Genomic DNA, 14,903 nt, shown 5'->3' on the forward strand with positions numbered 1-14,903 from the left:
ATCCCGTCTCAGACACTTAATGATTACCTAGAGGTGTGTCCTTGGGTGAGCCACTTAACCTGTTTGCCTTGAAAAAAAAAACCTAAAAAAAAAAGGAAGTGGCATATGTTCCAAAAATAAACTTTCCAAGAATAATTCTGGAAAATTGATTTTTTTATTATAAATAATTTTAACAGAGTAAGAATAGAACAAAAATAAGGATAACTACTTGAAATAAAACATAAGATAAAGGAATAAAAACAAAGAAGATATGCTTATTTTTCCTTCATCATGTTTTTATATTTGTCTATTACAGTTACTTTTTGTATCATACTGCTAATGTGATAAATTGGTTAACTATTTCTTGATACAATATATTTCTATTGTCTCCAAATGGAGAATCGGAATCCAGTAAATCTCAACCTCAAATCATAGACCACTGAAAGAGTTAGCAGAGATATTTCCCCATTCACTATATCTCCTAACTTCACAATTTACCAAAATTCTCTTGAAAATAGGAAGCACAAAATTGTCATCTTTCTTCACTCTAATAGATTTTTACTGTATGTCTACCAGTACATAACTTCATCACTCCAGGACTAGAAAATTAAATTTCCATCATTCTAGCAAAGTCCCTATTATCTAATGATTGTCCACTTTTAGGAAAAGAAAAGTAAGTATTTCTAACTAAAAAATATTGAAATTTCAGCTTAAACCATCTATTGGAGAGTGCTATAATTGCCAGAAATCAAGAATATAAATGGAAATCCAGCTTTTGATTCAAAACTACTATACCTTCCATTATTACTCCTCTGTCACCCCCCCCAAAAGACACAATATTAGCATCAGAAGAGACCACAGAAATCATCTCATATGAGCCATAAATGAACAGATACTACTTCTAAGTATCCCCCCAAACTTTCAGGCTTTGAATTTTATATAACCTTTTAGAATGTAAATTTTTATGTTCATAGTAAGAGAACACAAAAACCAGAAGAGATGAGACACCAATTTATCCAGTACCTTCAAATATTACAGCCAAGGTCTAGCATAGGTGAAGTGACTCACCTAAGGTCATATATTTGGTTAAACATCAACTAATATGTACCACATAACAATAGATTACAACTCAGCAGGGAGACATAGAAAGAGAAATTCCATAAAATAATAGCAGAGAATATAAAATACTTAAGAATCCATCTGCCAAGACACATGGGACACATATATGAATACAAATACAAAACACTTTTCATGCAAATATAGATAGCTCTAAACAGCATTAGAATTAATAATTACACATGGATAGATCAAGTCAATATAATAAAAATGGTAATATTACCTAAATTAATTTACTTATTGAATGCCATACCAAATTAACAAAGAGTTATTTTATAAGAGCTAGAAAAAATAATTAACAAAATTTATCTGGAGGAACAAAAGATCAAGAATATTAAGGGAATCAATGGGGAAAAAAGTGAAGAAAAGTAGTCTAGAAGTATCAGCTGTCAAATATTGATGATATTTGCCCTTCATTCTTGAAGATCATAACATCAGAGGAACGATTCCATGAAAGGCTCATGAAATGGATTTGAGTGAGAGGGTGCTATGCTAAGTCACCAGTCTCAATTTCTCCTCCAGAGTCATGTGGGTCCAGTAGCCAGATATGAATCAGGAAAACAAGAGGTGGTACTGGATGCGAGGCAATTGGAGTTAAATGACTTGCCCAAGGTTACACAGCTAGTCAAGGGTCTGGGTTTGGATTGGAACTCCAGTCCTCCTGACTCCAAGGTCAGTGCTCTATTCACTGTATCACCTAGCTACCCAATTACAAAGTGGTAATCATCAAAGAAATCTGGTACTCAATAAGAAATGATCAGTAGTCACACAATACATAGTATTACCATAGTAATCTAATGTTGATAAACCCAAAGAGTCAGGCTTTTGTGGAAAAAAATTGTGGAAAGCAGCCTGGCAGAAACTGGGCATGGACCAACATCTCAGATCATATACCAAGATAAACTCAAAACAAAATATGTAATTTAAACATAAAGGCTCATATCATAAGCAAATCAATGTAGCACAGAAACAACTACCTATCAGATATATGCATAGAGGAAGAGTTCATAACCAAATAAAAGATAAAAGGAATCATGGAAAGTAAAATTGATAATTTTGATTTGAAAGTTCTGATTTAAAAGTTATTGTACAAATAAAACCAATGTGGTCAAAATTAGAAGAAAGCAGGAAAATGGGGGGGGTAATTTTTACTTTAAGTTTCTTTGATAAAGGTCTAATTTCTAAATATAAAGTGAACTGAGTCAAATTTGTATAAAGAAGACCCATTCCACAATTGATAAATGGACAAAAGATATGAAAAGGCAGTTTTCAGAAGAAGAAACCAAAAGTATTGTCACATAAAAATATTCTAAGTCATGAATAATTAGAAAAAGGCAAATTAAATCAATTCTAAAGTACCACATCACCCCTACCAAATTGATTAACAGTTCATAAAAGGAAAATAAATATTGCAGTAATTATGGAAAAACAGGTACACTAATGTACTATTATAGGTAGAGTTGTGATCTAGTCCAGCCATTCTGAAAACAGTGTGGAATTATGCCTAAAGCACTATAAAACTGTTCAAACTCTTTGACCCATTACTAGGTTAGAATCACTAAGAAATCAAAGAAAAGAAAAAAAAAGGATTCCTAAGTGCAAAATATTTATAGCAGCTCTATTTGTGGTGGGAAAGAATTAGAAATTGATGGGATGCCTATTAATTGAGGAATGGTTGAACAAGTTGTGGTATAAGATTGTGATAAAATACCATTATGTTTTTAGAAGAGATGAAGGAACCTAAAAAGACTTAGATGAACTGATGCAAAGTGAAGTGATTAGAACTAGAACATTGCACACAATATCAACAATAGTACAACACGGATCAACTATGAAAGATTTAGTTACTTTATTCAAATCAGACTCATGACAATTCCAAAGGACTTAAATTGGAAAATGCTATTGATCTGCAGAAAGAAATGATTAAATGAATATAGATAGAAGAATATCTTTTAAAAAATAAATTACAAACTCAGAAAAGTAGAGAAGATGCAATCTATAGCCAGGATGCAAATGTAACTGAGAGGAAGAGTAGTTTATTTAAAATAAGGGGCGGCTAGGTGGTGCCAGTGGATAGAGCCCCAGCCCTGAAGTCAGGAGTACCTGAGTTCAAACCCGGCCTCAGACTCTTAATAATTACCTAGCTGTGTGGCCTTGGGCAAACATTTAACCCCATTTGCCTTGCAAAAAAAACCTAAAAAAAACCTTATTTAAAATAAAAGTGATAAAAAAAGATGAAAAAAGTTACAAAATGAAGAGGGAATAAATGTAAAATTAAAAAGTGAAGTGGTTTCCTTCTCTTCAAATATTATCTTCCTTTGTCAAGCCATACCTACTCAAACTCACAAAAAACAAGGGGTTGGCATGATCTTCACCAAAATATGACCCCATAATCTAACTTGAAACATTCCTCACTGGCTTTTTTGCCAAACATGTCATGCTAAACATCAGACTACAGAGATAATTACTTCTAATAGCACTAATACTAATGGTACTTAAAGAAAACGGCTGAAAAACAAAAGCAAGGAAATATTACCACCTCAGAAATTCTTCAGACAATTATACAACAACATATCACCCTCTAAAAATTTGGTAGTTAAAAGCACTTTGAAAAATAGGCCGAATCCTTTCCATATTTTAAGCCTCATATACTTCATCTGCACGTTTGTTTTTATTTAAACTTTAAGGCCACTAAAGAAAGATGGCAGTTGCTTTTCTCCCAGATATGGCAGGGTAAATGATTCACCTAAGTAAGATTTTACTCCTGAGAGTCGAGATAGGGCCAGGACTGGGATTTCTTTGATAGAGGGAACTCCCTGATGTACAAAGTGCCCGCCCCAATTCAGGTCAACACCATCTCAGCAAATTACAGTCTTATGAAGTTGCCTAGATCACTTATGTGATTGGCCCAGAGAGGTGGGTTTCTGAGGCCAAGGCCTAGCCACTACCCTATATCCCCAAATTGCCTCTCCTGTTTGGTAAGAATAAATTGATGAAATAAACTGGTCTGTCTAGTGCATTTAAGGAAATATTGAAACAGGGCTTGTCTGGGATGACAATTGGTGGATGGAATTACACAGGAATAACTCATATTGATAATCAATCCAGTATGATTGGTCAGCTTCATCATCTTTAATCTTAAATCAAATATTTTCTTTCAACTTTTTATGTTTTTTAAACATTCTGTAATCTTCCTTATTTTCTCATATTACTTAAATTTCAATTTATATATTCTATATTTTTCATTAATACATGAAAATTATTTTTCTTCACTGAAGTACTTTTGCTTTTTTGTCCCTTCAATGAATTTTATAATTTTCTGTTTGTATAGTAAAATCGACACAAAATTAACACATGCTAAAAGGTAATATTTTAACACATTTCATTTCCCAGTTTATCCTAAACTGATTCACACCACACCAGTTGTAACCAACTCACTGTTTTCACTGTGACAATAAATTCTTATTTTCCTTGTCAAAGGCTCCTTTTTAAGTAAACAGCATGTGTATATATGTATATGTATATATATATATATATACACACACATATACTTATGTGTATGTATGGGTGGTTGACCTTCAAATAATGATTAATATTGTTTTCAACATTTTTACCACATTGACATCAAAAGTGAAGCTGAATAAATTTTTTGAAACCCACTTCTAAAGTTTAGGTTAAGTAATTAGCTAAATTCAAGTTAGTTTACTTTTCAAAAGAAACAATTTTCTATATCCAGTATAAAAAAGACCTTACTGAATGGTTGCTCTATATTTTCCCTCAATATCTAACTGGAAAAATTAAATTCTTCCATAATCTAAATTTATAATTAAATAAATCCATAACAAAGACAAAAGATTCTAAACAATCAAGTCAAAGAAACATTACAGGAGAAAGGCAAATCTCACAGGGTTTAAAAATCACCTACAGTGTCGTAGTGGATAAAGCACCGGCCCTGGATTCAGGAGTACCTGGGTTCAAATCCCGTTTCAGACACTTAATAATTACCTAGCTGTGTGGCCTTGAGCAAGCCACTTAACCCCGGTTGCCTTGCAAAAAAAAAAAAAAACCTAAAAAAAATTACCTACAGATGGATCAAAAATTTGATTTTTTTTAAAAGCCTAGTTTTTCTCTTGTTTCTCCTACTTATTTCTACAAGACGGTTCAAAAGAGTCTATTATAGAAAATAAAGATCACTATTGTAAGGTTTAAAAGTCATTCACAAATATTTGATTAGATAGCAGGGGAAAATATTACAACAGGTGATCATGGAGAGTGTAGTTGTGATCAAGAAAATAATCATCAGTTGGTGGATAGGATGGCAATTCTTGACACACATTACATGACAATACACATCATGTTACTGGTTGATACATCTAGCAACTTAGTAATGTCAAGGATGTCCCACCATTTGAAAACTAGAACATAAATTAGAATCTCTTTTAAAAGACCAAGTAATTTTCACTGGACTGAATTCTGAGTACCTATAAAATCAATTTTTACCACCTGGGTCAACACAGCATGGAATAATATTTTCCAGCACCACATACAGGATTAATATTAGGAAACATATTTCAATTTATAAGAATGCTATTTTAAGCATGAAGTTCTACAAAAGGTTGGGGGGGAGGGTTAGTACCTTATTTAAAATTCTTTTTTTTTTTGCTAATCAAAAACTTTAAGGTGTGTTTCTAAGCATTTCCTCCATCACTTTAAGTTAAAACTATTTGAAGTTGAGTTGAAACTTGAAAACCAACAAACTTAAAATAAAACTTTTTAGTTTGAAGTAATGAAACAAACAAATGCTCTGAAGATTTCAAAAGGCTATAGCTTTTTGCCCTCCTATCTGGGCTCAGTATTCGTTAATGCCTAGCCAAACCCACTGGTATATTCTCTAGGTCTAGGAGATCAAGTCTCCTAAGCAGTTTCAGACGGAGGGATCACCTCTTAACACCTTACTATGAGTGAAATTTGCAATTTGTGAGCAACCTTTAATATTTATAGAAGAAGATCTTGTGCTTTACCAGATCAAGGCACATTTGTACTAACATTAAGCTAGAATTAAAAATTAGTTACCTTTGGACTTGAAATCGGAATAATTCTCAAACCTACTGGCAATCAGCAACAACTAGCAAAGTCTCCCCTCACAAATAAAACTTTTTCTGAATAAAATTAGTGGTTTTCCTGAAACTGTCCCTCCACATTTCTTCTCCACATAAGGTAAAATCAGAGATACGTGTAAACTCTATCCAAGCAAGTGTACACCTAAGTGTACCTCTGTAGGTTTTTTCCGTTTAGATGTAAAAACCAAACGCATTTTTCCTCTGTAAAACCAGGTTTCCACTTTTCTGCCTTACTTGTCCCTATCCCAAAGTATTCAGAACTGCTGTCTGTTAGCACCTCCCGGTCGGACGTGAAAACAGGATTTTTAAAAAGTGTAACAAGGCTCAAGGATAAGAGGCAAGCACACCCACACACGCGTCCGTCGGCGGCTCCAGCCCTCCACTTGACAGCTTCTACCTGAAGCTACAGTGCACCCGAGGCCAGGTGCACCCGCTCGGGGGTCGGGGGTGGGGGTGAGGGGATGGCCCGGAGGCTCAGCTCCGCGCGCGGCTGGACGAGTGAGGCAGGTGCGCGCGAGCCCCCCACCCCCAACTGCAGCACCCCCACAGACCCGGACACATCCTTGCTAGGAAACAGCTCCAGGCAAAGCAGTCGGAGTGCGCGCACCCCGCCAGGACCCCACAGAGGAAGGAAAGCACATTTCCACCACCATCATCATCATCATCACCATCAGCATTTCTCTCCCCCCCACCACCGAGATCCCCCATCTTATAAGTCGCCGCCACAACACGCTGGGAGCAGGCACTCTGGGCCATCCCCGGCCCCTGCCCGCGAGCCAAGGCGGGGTGGGGGCTCGGCTGGAGGCGGGGGCTCCGAGGGGGTCGCTGTGATTGCACCACAGAAGGGTCATCGCCCTCTCCCCTGCTCCGCTGGAGATGCACGCGAGATAGTGGGGGGAAGGTTGCCCTGATCTCCCCCCACCCCGATTCCTGGGCTAGGAGCTGGGGAAGGAGAAAGCCCACCGCCCCGCCCCGCGTCCCGACTCGGGTCTCTTCCCCGGCACCTGGGCTGGGCGGGGCGGGGCGGGGGCGGGACCAGGGGAGGGGAGCGGGGAGCCCCCCAAGGGGATACCTGGTCTATGGGCAGCTGCACGGCGTTGCTGAGGGGCTGCAGCAGGGTGGAGCCGGTGGTACTGGTGCTAGTAGCCATGGCCGAAGCCTCCTCTCCCGGCCCGCCCGCCCGCCCGTCTGCCCCCTCGCTGCTCGCTCCCGGGGTGAGCCCTCTGCCGAGGCGGAGGAGGCGGCGGAGGAGGAGGAGGAGGAGGAGGAGGAAGATGGGGATGGAGCCGCCGCCGTGGCCGCCTCTCTGGCCCCTTTCGCAGCTCGCGGGAGGAGGGGGGAGAAAAGAGGAGGAGGGGGCGGCGGCCAGGCACGGCCCTCCTCCGCCGGCCGCCGCAGCTCCCGGACTCCGCCCCGCCCCAGACCCCACCCCCCCGGGCATCCACACAGCCTCCGCTCGGACCCGGCCCGGCCCGGCCCGGCTCCGGCTGTCCGGCTCTGTGGACCTCTTCCCCTGCCCACAACCCCCGGAAAAACCCTCCCGAAGCCTGCCAGCGCCCCCTCCCCAGCTGCTACATTCATGCTCCGGACAGCCCCGCTGCCCAATCCCAGCGCAACGTGCAGACCCCCTCAGCCAATCAGAGGACGCTGACAATGAGGGGGGGGAGCGTCTGGGTGTGGGGATGAATTCACTCACCCCTCCCACTCACCCCCATTCCCCCCGTGTCGCCCTCCCTCTCCCCCTGGGAAAGCAGACCTTGAAACGGGGTGGCAGAGTCGTGGGGTGGGGAAGACGTCCCTGGGCGCTTTTGCCCTTCGCCCCACTAAAAACCTCAAGCAAAGCCATTCCTCCTTCTAGTCTGGCCCCCCACACTCCCCCTCTTTGCTGGGAGGGGCTATGGATAACAAAGGGTAATAGGGTGGCAGGCACACAAAGGGAGATGTGAGGCAGGCTAGGATGGCGAGAGTCCTTCCGACTCTAAATCCTGGGCAGGGGGTCCAGCGGATCGGGCAAGGAAGGAAGCTAGGGAGGAGGGGACGCTACTCCCAACCTCGACCACCAAACTGCCCTCTCCTCTTCCTCCAGGTGTCAAGAGCCTGGAGTCGAAAACCAACAACTGTTGCTTCTAAATGCTTTCTCTCAGTCACCCAACCCCCACCTGGTGGTTCATATGTTGAGAGATTGAATTTTAGAACTAACCCACACTCTGTGTGCCCCGGGAAACCGCCCTTGGTAGATTAAATCTTAATCTTTATGGAGCCAACAGAGTTGAATTAAATACCCAACTGTGTGAGAAAGTCTCTCTCTCTCTCTCTCTCTCTCTCTCTCTCTCTCTCTCTCTCTCTCTCTCTCTCTCTCTCCCCCCCATCTCTTTGTCTCTGTATATCTGTCTCTTATCTCTGTGTCTTCCCCCTCCTACCCCCCCATCATTGCAAACCTCTGTTGAACTTGGCTCTGTCCAAAGCTTTCAACTTCTCTAAGCTATTCATCTTTGTTTATGAACTAGTTCCATGTAAAAAGTTAAGACAATAAATTGTCATGGCTTTTAAGAATACTAAAGGCTTAAAAATGATGTTTGCACGTTTCCTTGTTTTAACAAGATAAGAGTACTTCGAAAAGGAGACTTTAAAAAGTCTACAAATTTACACAATGTGAACAATGAATTATATGTATGTGTGTATGTTTTCAATCTATATTCCACTGTTCACAACTTAAAGCTTTAGTTTAAAGCAACAGCCCTTCCCTATCATAAAAATTCTCTGCAGATGCTACACAAATTTATCTTCATCCACTATTTTCTAGAGCAGAGAATATATTTCCAGTCACACCAGGAGAAATAAAGACTGTTAAGCTCCCAGTGTGTCAATCATTTCTTGATTATTCTAAGTCAGAATAAAAAGCGGCCATTAAAGCACTCTTCAATCAATGGTTATATAAGACTAAGGTAAGACATTGAAAATATAAAACATTACCTCTGAATATTGATATCAGATGAAGTACTCTTTTTTTTTTTGCAAGGCAAATGGGGTTAAGTGGCTTGCCCAAGGCCACACAACTAGGTAATTATTAAGTATCTGAGACTGGATTTGAACCCAGGTACTCCTGACTCCAAGGCCAGTGCCCTATCCACTGTGCCCCCTAGCCGCCCCAATGAAGTACTTTTTTAAAGCATTCTTTTGATGTTGAAGTTCTCAAATACACCTTTTCATAGATAATATTGTATTCATTGCCTTCAAATCTGGAACACTAACAAGTCTCCAATTGAAATTCTTCATAATGTGAAATTTGCCTAATCATTGACATGAAGGGAAAAAATAGATTAATATGTCCAAACTATGGCGTGCAACTGGATACCTTTATATGGACTGATTTGATAGGCTTCCCTATATATACACATATACACATACATACAAACATATGCTACATTATAGAGAGAGAGGAAAAGAAAGAGACAGAAAGTAGGGAAGATTGGAGAGGAGAGAAGGGGGTAAGTGGGAAGGGTGATTGAATTCTTCCCCACACCCAGATGCTCCCCCCACTTATTGTTAACGTCCTCTGATTGGCTGAGGGGGTCTGCACATAGAGCTGGAATTGGGAGATCTATAGGCATAACAATATCTATCTACTTGTATTAGCATAGTAGATGTACAATGAGCTAATCCAAGAATTGCAGGAGATCAATAGATTATAGTTGAAAAAATGGTATATTCTTTTCAGTGACCCCCCCCATGGTTCTCTTCTGCAAAAGGCCATCACATTATCCTTAATAATCTCCAGGTTAGAACAATTCGAAAAAACAGAAAAGGCTTCCATGGGAAATGATGGATTCCTCCTAACTTGAGGTCTTCAAGAGAAGAGCAAATGAAAAAAATTTGGAGATTTTATTAGTCAGATACTGATTCAACAAACATTTATAGAAACTAGATTAATTCCAGAACCTACTTCAAACTCTGAAATACTGTGATTCTAGTACAGTCTCTACCTAGTAATGCTACATGTGAAACATGTATTATCGTGGCTGAAGACTCAAAATTACAAATAACCCAAAGGTACTGGGAAGATGTATAGTGGGCATGAATAAGCTACCCTATAATACCATCAATAGCATGCATTAAAGGAATGGCATTAAAGACATTTTCAAAAACATAATAAAAAAAGATTATGGACTGGTTATGTATTAAGAATGGGAGGCAACAGATTGATAGTACTAGTGAGTCTCCTGAAGATTTTTGTTAGTTTATACATCTGATTTTATTCGTATAGAAACTGCTTTTATTACTATAGGGGAAAGGTGGCTTGTCCATAACCATAAGTCACATAACCCATATGTGTAGGAGGTAGGACCACATTGTCTTTCCCTGAAAATTTTTTTTAATTAAATGAAGGCTTACAGTACATCTAGGGATCTTAAGCAGAGAATCTATGGGAAAAGTTTTATAAAAATGGTACAGATTAAGAAGGCATGGGGTGATTTAAATTTTAATTAAATTCAAAATAAATAATTGAATAAAAATTAAAAGTCACAGAAGAGTGTCTGACTTACAAAAACAAATTTGTCAAAGTATCAAAGTAAATCACATATGGATATTGATCATTGCTGGGGATTTTAAATGATGTAATACAATTTGAAATCATGCTTTATTTAGGCTTAGCTTGTTGTATCTTTGACTCAACCTGAAGAGATAGTAGAGGAATATAAAAAATAATTATCTTTCACTTTTGGATCATATTCTAATGAAAGCTGTGATGAAATTAATGAATCGGGTAGTGTTACATTGGTGGCACCTATTAATGAGATTTTCAGATTTTAAAAAATTGCCTACCAATGAGATTGGGGCTAGACCTGAGATTTCAATGGTAAATGAAACTCCCAAAGGAAGAAAATTCCCTCATACAAGATGGTATCTTTTCTGTAACTTATATAGTCTTAGAAAATTATCTAGACTATTTAGTGACTAAATGCTCATCCTCAAGTTCCATAGCCAGTATTTAACAGGTCTTCCTGGTTCAGAAGTCTGTTCTATATCTTATGCAGATATAGATACAGAAAAGTGAAAAGAGCACAGAATTGAAAGTTAGAAGATCTAGATTCTGGTCTTGGCTCTGCCACAAATCTTGAAACCAAATCTCTTAATTTTTCTATACTTTAATTTCTTCATCTGCAAAACAGGTATAATAATATCTTAAGGTCTTCCATTGCTTTCAGTACCATCACTAGTCATCCTGATTCATATTTGGTCATGAACTCAGATGGCTCCAGAGGAGAAAGTGAGGTTAAGTGACTTCACACAGTCCTCCCTCACTTAAATACAATTCACTTGCATGTCTTGGCATCATATCTCTGATTCCTTGGTGCTCTTTGAAAATGAAGGACAATTATTCCAGTTGTGAGGATAAAATTAGATGGAAAGAGTCAAAACATTTTGAAAAGTATCATAAGAACTTTTAAAATGACTAATACACTAATACTATTATTATTAATTAAAAATATAACACTTTAATATTAGTATTTTAACCATATCAACATGGAGCCATTGTCCTAGATTGAGTTGTGTGGGCAATGATAAAAAAAATAGCTTATTTAGGAATTCTTGCCCACAAGTCCAGAACATTGGAAGAGGAAAAAAGGACTGTGAGTAGTATTTAAGATACAACACATTTGTGAGTGGTTGAAGAGGAAGGGTGATAAGGAAGACTGAAAAACAAAGATGTTTTAAGATAACTAGGGGTAAATTGGAAAGATTACTGGACTTAATAGGGAAGGAAGAAAGTAATGACTGCAGAGGACAACAAAGATATAGACAGAAAGGGAATGAATTTTAAAGTAGATGAGGTAGTTCCTAGGTAGATAGTATTAGTGTTAAGAGAGAGGTTCTGAAAAGTGATAGTAGGGAACAAGGAGTATGTCAGCTCCTCCCATGATCCCATATTTCATAGTGTGAGAAAATAGCCAGACTTGGGGTGGGTGCCAGCAGAAAACTAGTTTCAGTAAGTATTCTAAAGCAAAGAATATGAGATTGAGATCTAGGATGAAGTACAATTGTTAATATTGTTTTAAATAATAAAGGAGTGTTTTGGGGGGGAGCATTGACAAGGCAGAGCAGAAAAAATCGGGTTAAGTATGAGTTTACTATTGGGAAGGGCTACTTACACCTTCTTGACTTTCAAGTCCCTTCTAATCCCTGGTGTCCTGTGTGAGGTAATCTATCAGAGGTAATCTGCCTTACCCAAGAGGGAAGATGGGTCTCAGGGTTAGGAGCTTAACAATCATGGGACTTTATGGGATGACAGGCTCTGGTCTTGGAAAGAGAGCTGGAATGGGAAGGGAAGGAAGCACACATCTGCATGTTAGTGCCTTAGGCAAAGCCCCAATTTCCCCTGTTAATTCTGACTGTGGAAATTAGCACATTAAAAGACTTCAACCTACAAGTGTTACTTTAATATGCTGACTCATAAGATGGTTATGGTAACTGATACCTGCTAAAATTCTTTCTGGCCAACTTACCCTTACTTACATTTCTGTAGCACATATTTTATTTATTCTATCTCTTTATAATTAAACAGTTTGATTGTGATGGACAATAAATGAATGAAAAATCACTCACTGAAAACCTTATCCCAGGGAACTTATTTAAGCAGGTTGGGGTGGTATTTCCAGAGAAGCAATCACCACATGGATACTACTCAAATTCTTTCTTAGAATCCTAGGAAGTAATTCTGATAAAGGTCTGATGGGGACAGGGAAGAGGATAAATATAATTCTACTATTTGACTTGTATTTCTTGAGTCCACTAGTCCATTTTCACCAATCAATAATTCACAATAATACCATCAATTATCAAATATGAAACAATGCTAAGACAAAATCAGAAATGATCATAATGTACTCAATAAAAGGCAAGAGCAAGAATAAGCATGATGTTTACTCAATAGAAGAACATGTAACAGTCTGCCAATAAACCTAAGTTACCCTTTCCAATCAATACACATAGTGTCCATAGAGAAGATCAGGTAAAGGCTTATAAAAATTAAGTAGGAAGGCACATAAGTAGGAATACTCAATTCTCCATGGTCTTGATGTCTTTGGTTTCTTTAGAGAAGAGTCCAGAATATATTTTACTGCTAGAATAAAATCTCTGCTCTGCTATCTGCTCTACTGCTTTTCCTTACAGTTCTCCTATTGAGCAAAGTCACTTATGGGCTCACAGGCCACTTTTTAAATGATGAACTCTTTTGACACAGCCTCCCTTGGCAAGGTACTGAGAATCTGTTAGGCTTTTTCAGCGATTAAACAATTTCCTTAAACCAGAGAACTGCCAAGGTCCTCAGATCTGCTCCAAGGCTTTGAGGCATTTCTTCCTCTCTAGGAATAAATAGTGATAGGGTTGTAGAACCTTTCTCCAACCATTAAAATAACAAGGTCTGCTGTTTTCTCTAGTTGTCTCCCAGCAAAGCTAAGCTTCATCTCACAGCAAAGCTTATTTCTCCCCTTATGTCTCTCCCTCTCAAACCAGAGAGGGCAGTAGAATGCAACACAAGCAAAAGCCCTGAGACTTTCTGTTTCCCCTTTCTTAAGCTGTCCCATCTACTTTTGGGACCAACAAAAGCCTTTCTGTCTACAGTCTTCTGTCTGAGCTCAAAGCAGACATTATTCTCTCCATGTTCTAGCTCCTGTCTTCCACTCAATTCAAGACACCAACTAATTATTAAATACCTGGTATATGGCAGGTAATAAACTGTGAGGATACAAAGACAGGCAAAAATAGCCCCTGGATTTCATAATCTAATGGGGAAGAAAATGTGCAAAGAACTAGATGCAAACAAATTATATAGAGGATAAATCAAAGATAATCAACAGAGGGAAAGCACTATCATTAAAGGGATCTAGGAAAGGCTCTCTTACACAAAGAGGGATTATAGCTGAAAAATTAAAGGAAAATTGTCTCAGAAAAACCAAGAGGTAAAAAAGAAAGCATCCTAAGGATGGGGGACAGTCATTAAAAATGTACAGAATAAGAAGAAATAGTTTAAGAAGGAGCAAGGAGAGCAGTATCTTGGAAGGAAGTAAAATATATGAGGAGTGGAAAGATTAGAAGGCATCAGGTTATAAAGGACTTAAAATAGGATTTTATATTTGATCCTGGGGATAATAAGGAGCCATTGGAATATATTAAATAGGGAGAACTACATAGTCAGACCTATGCTTTAAGATCATTTTGAGAGCTAAGTGGAGATAAACTGGACTGGGGGGCAGAGACTTATAGCAAGGAAATCAATCAAAAGGCTGTTGCAATAGTCCAATATGAGTAGAAGGTAGTCTGCACTGGGATAGTGGGAGCATGGGAGAAGTCAGAATATTTGAGAGATGTTGAAAAGGTTAAGATCAATATGTCTTGGCAAAAAATTGCATACAGAGAGGTGAAAAAGAGTGAGGAGTTGAGGATGACTCCTAAGTTGCAAACCTGTGTGGCTATGTGTATGATTTGCTCTCAATAATTACAAAGAAGTTAGGAAGAAGGGGAAATTTGAGGGCAATAGATAATGAATTCAGTTTTTGACATTCTGAGTTTGAATGTTTTACTGAACATCCAATTCTAGAAGTCCAAAAGGTAATTCAGAATGAGACTGGAAGTCAGGGGAGAGGCTAGGGCTAGAAAAATAGATCTATCATCAGCATAGAGATGATC

The 14,903-nt window shown here is 38.7% G+C and overlaps 1 protein-coding gene across 2 annotated transcripts in view; it reads right to left on the minus strand.

The window, feature by feature from the left end:
* Positions 1-8,051, minus strand: part of MBOAT2 (membrane bound glycerophospholipid O-acyltransferase 2) — a 167,825-nt gene extending 159,774 nt beyond the window's left edge. Inside the window, exon 1 of one of the 2 annotated variants that reach the window (XM_074209624.1) lies at positions 7,972-8,051. Coding sequence is in view for 1 of the 2 variants with exons in the window: in XM_074209622.1 (XP_074065723.1) it covers positions 7,288-7,365 (78 nt within the window). In the remaining variant the exon portion in view is untranslated. Of the gene's footprint in view, positions 1-7,287; positions 7,380-7,971 lie in introns of those variants that run through there. The other variant, XM_074209622.1, reaches the window with a different exon arrangement.
* Between the last annotated feature and the right edge of the window lie 6,852 nt (positions 8,052-14,903).

This window comes from Macrotis lagotis, chromosome 1 (genome assembly GCF_037893015.1).
Source record: "Macrotis lagotis isolate mMagLag1 chromosome 1, bilby.v1.9.chrom.fasta, whole genome shotgun sequence".
In the NCBI taxonomy this organism is placed as follows: Eukaryota; Metazoa; Chordata; class Mammalia; order Peramelemorphia; family Peramelidae; genus Macrotis; species Macrotis lagotis.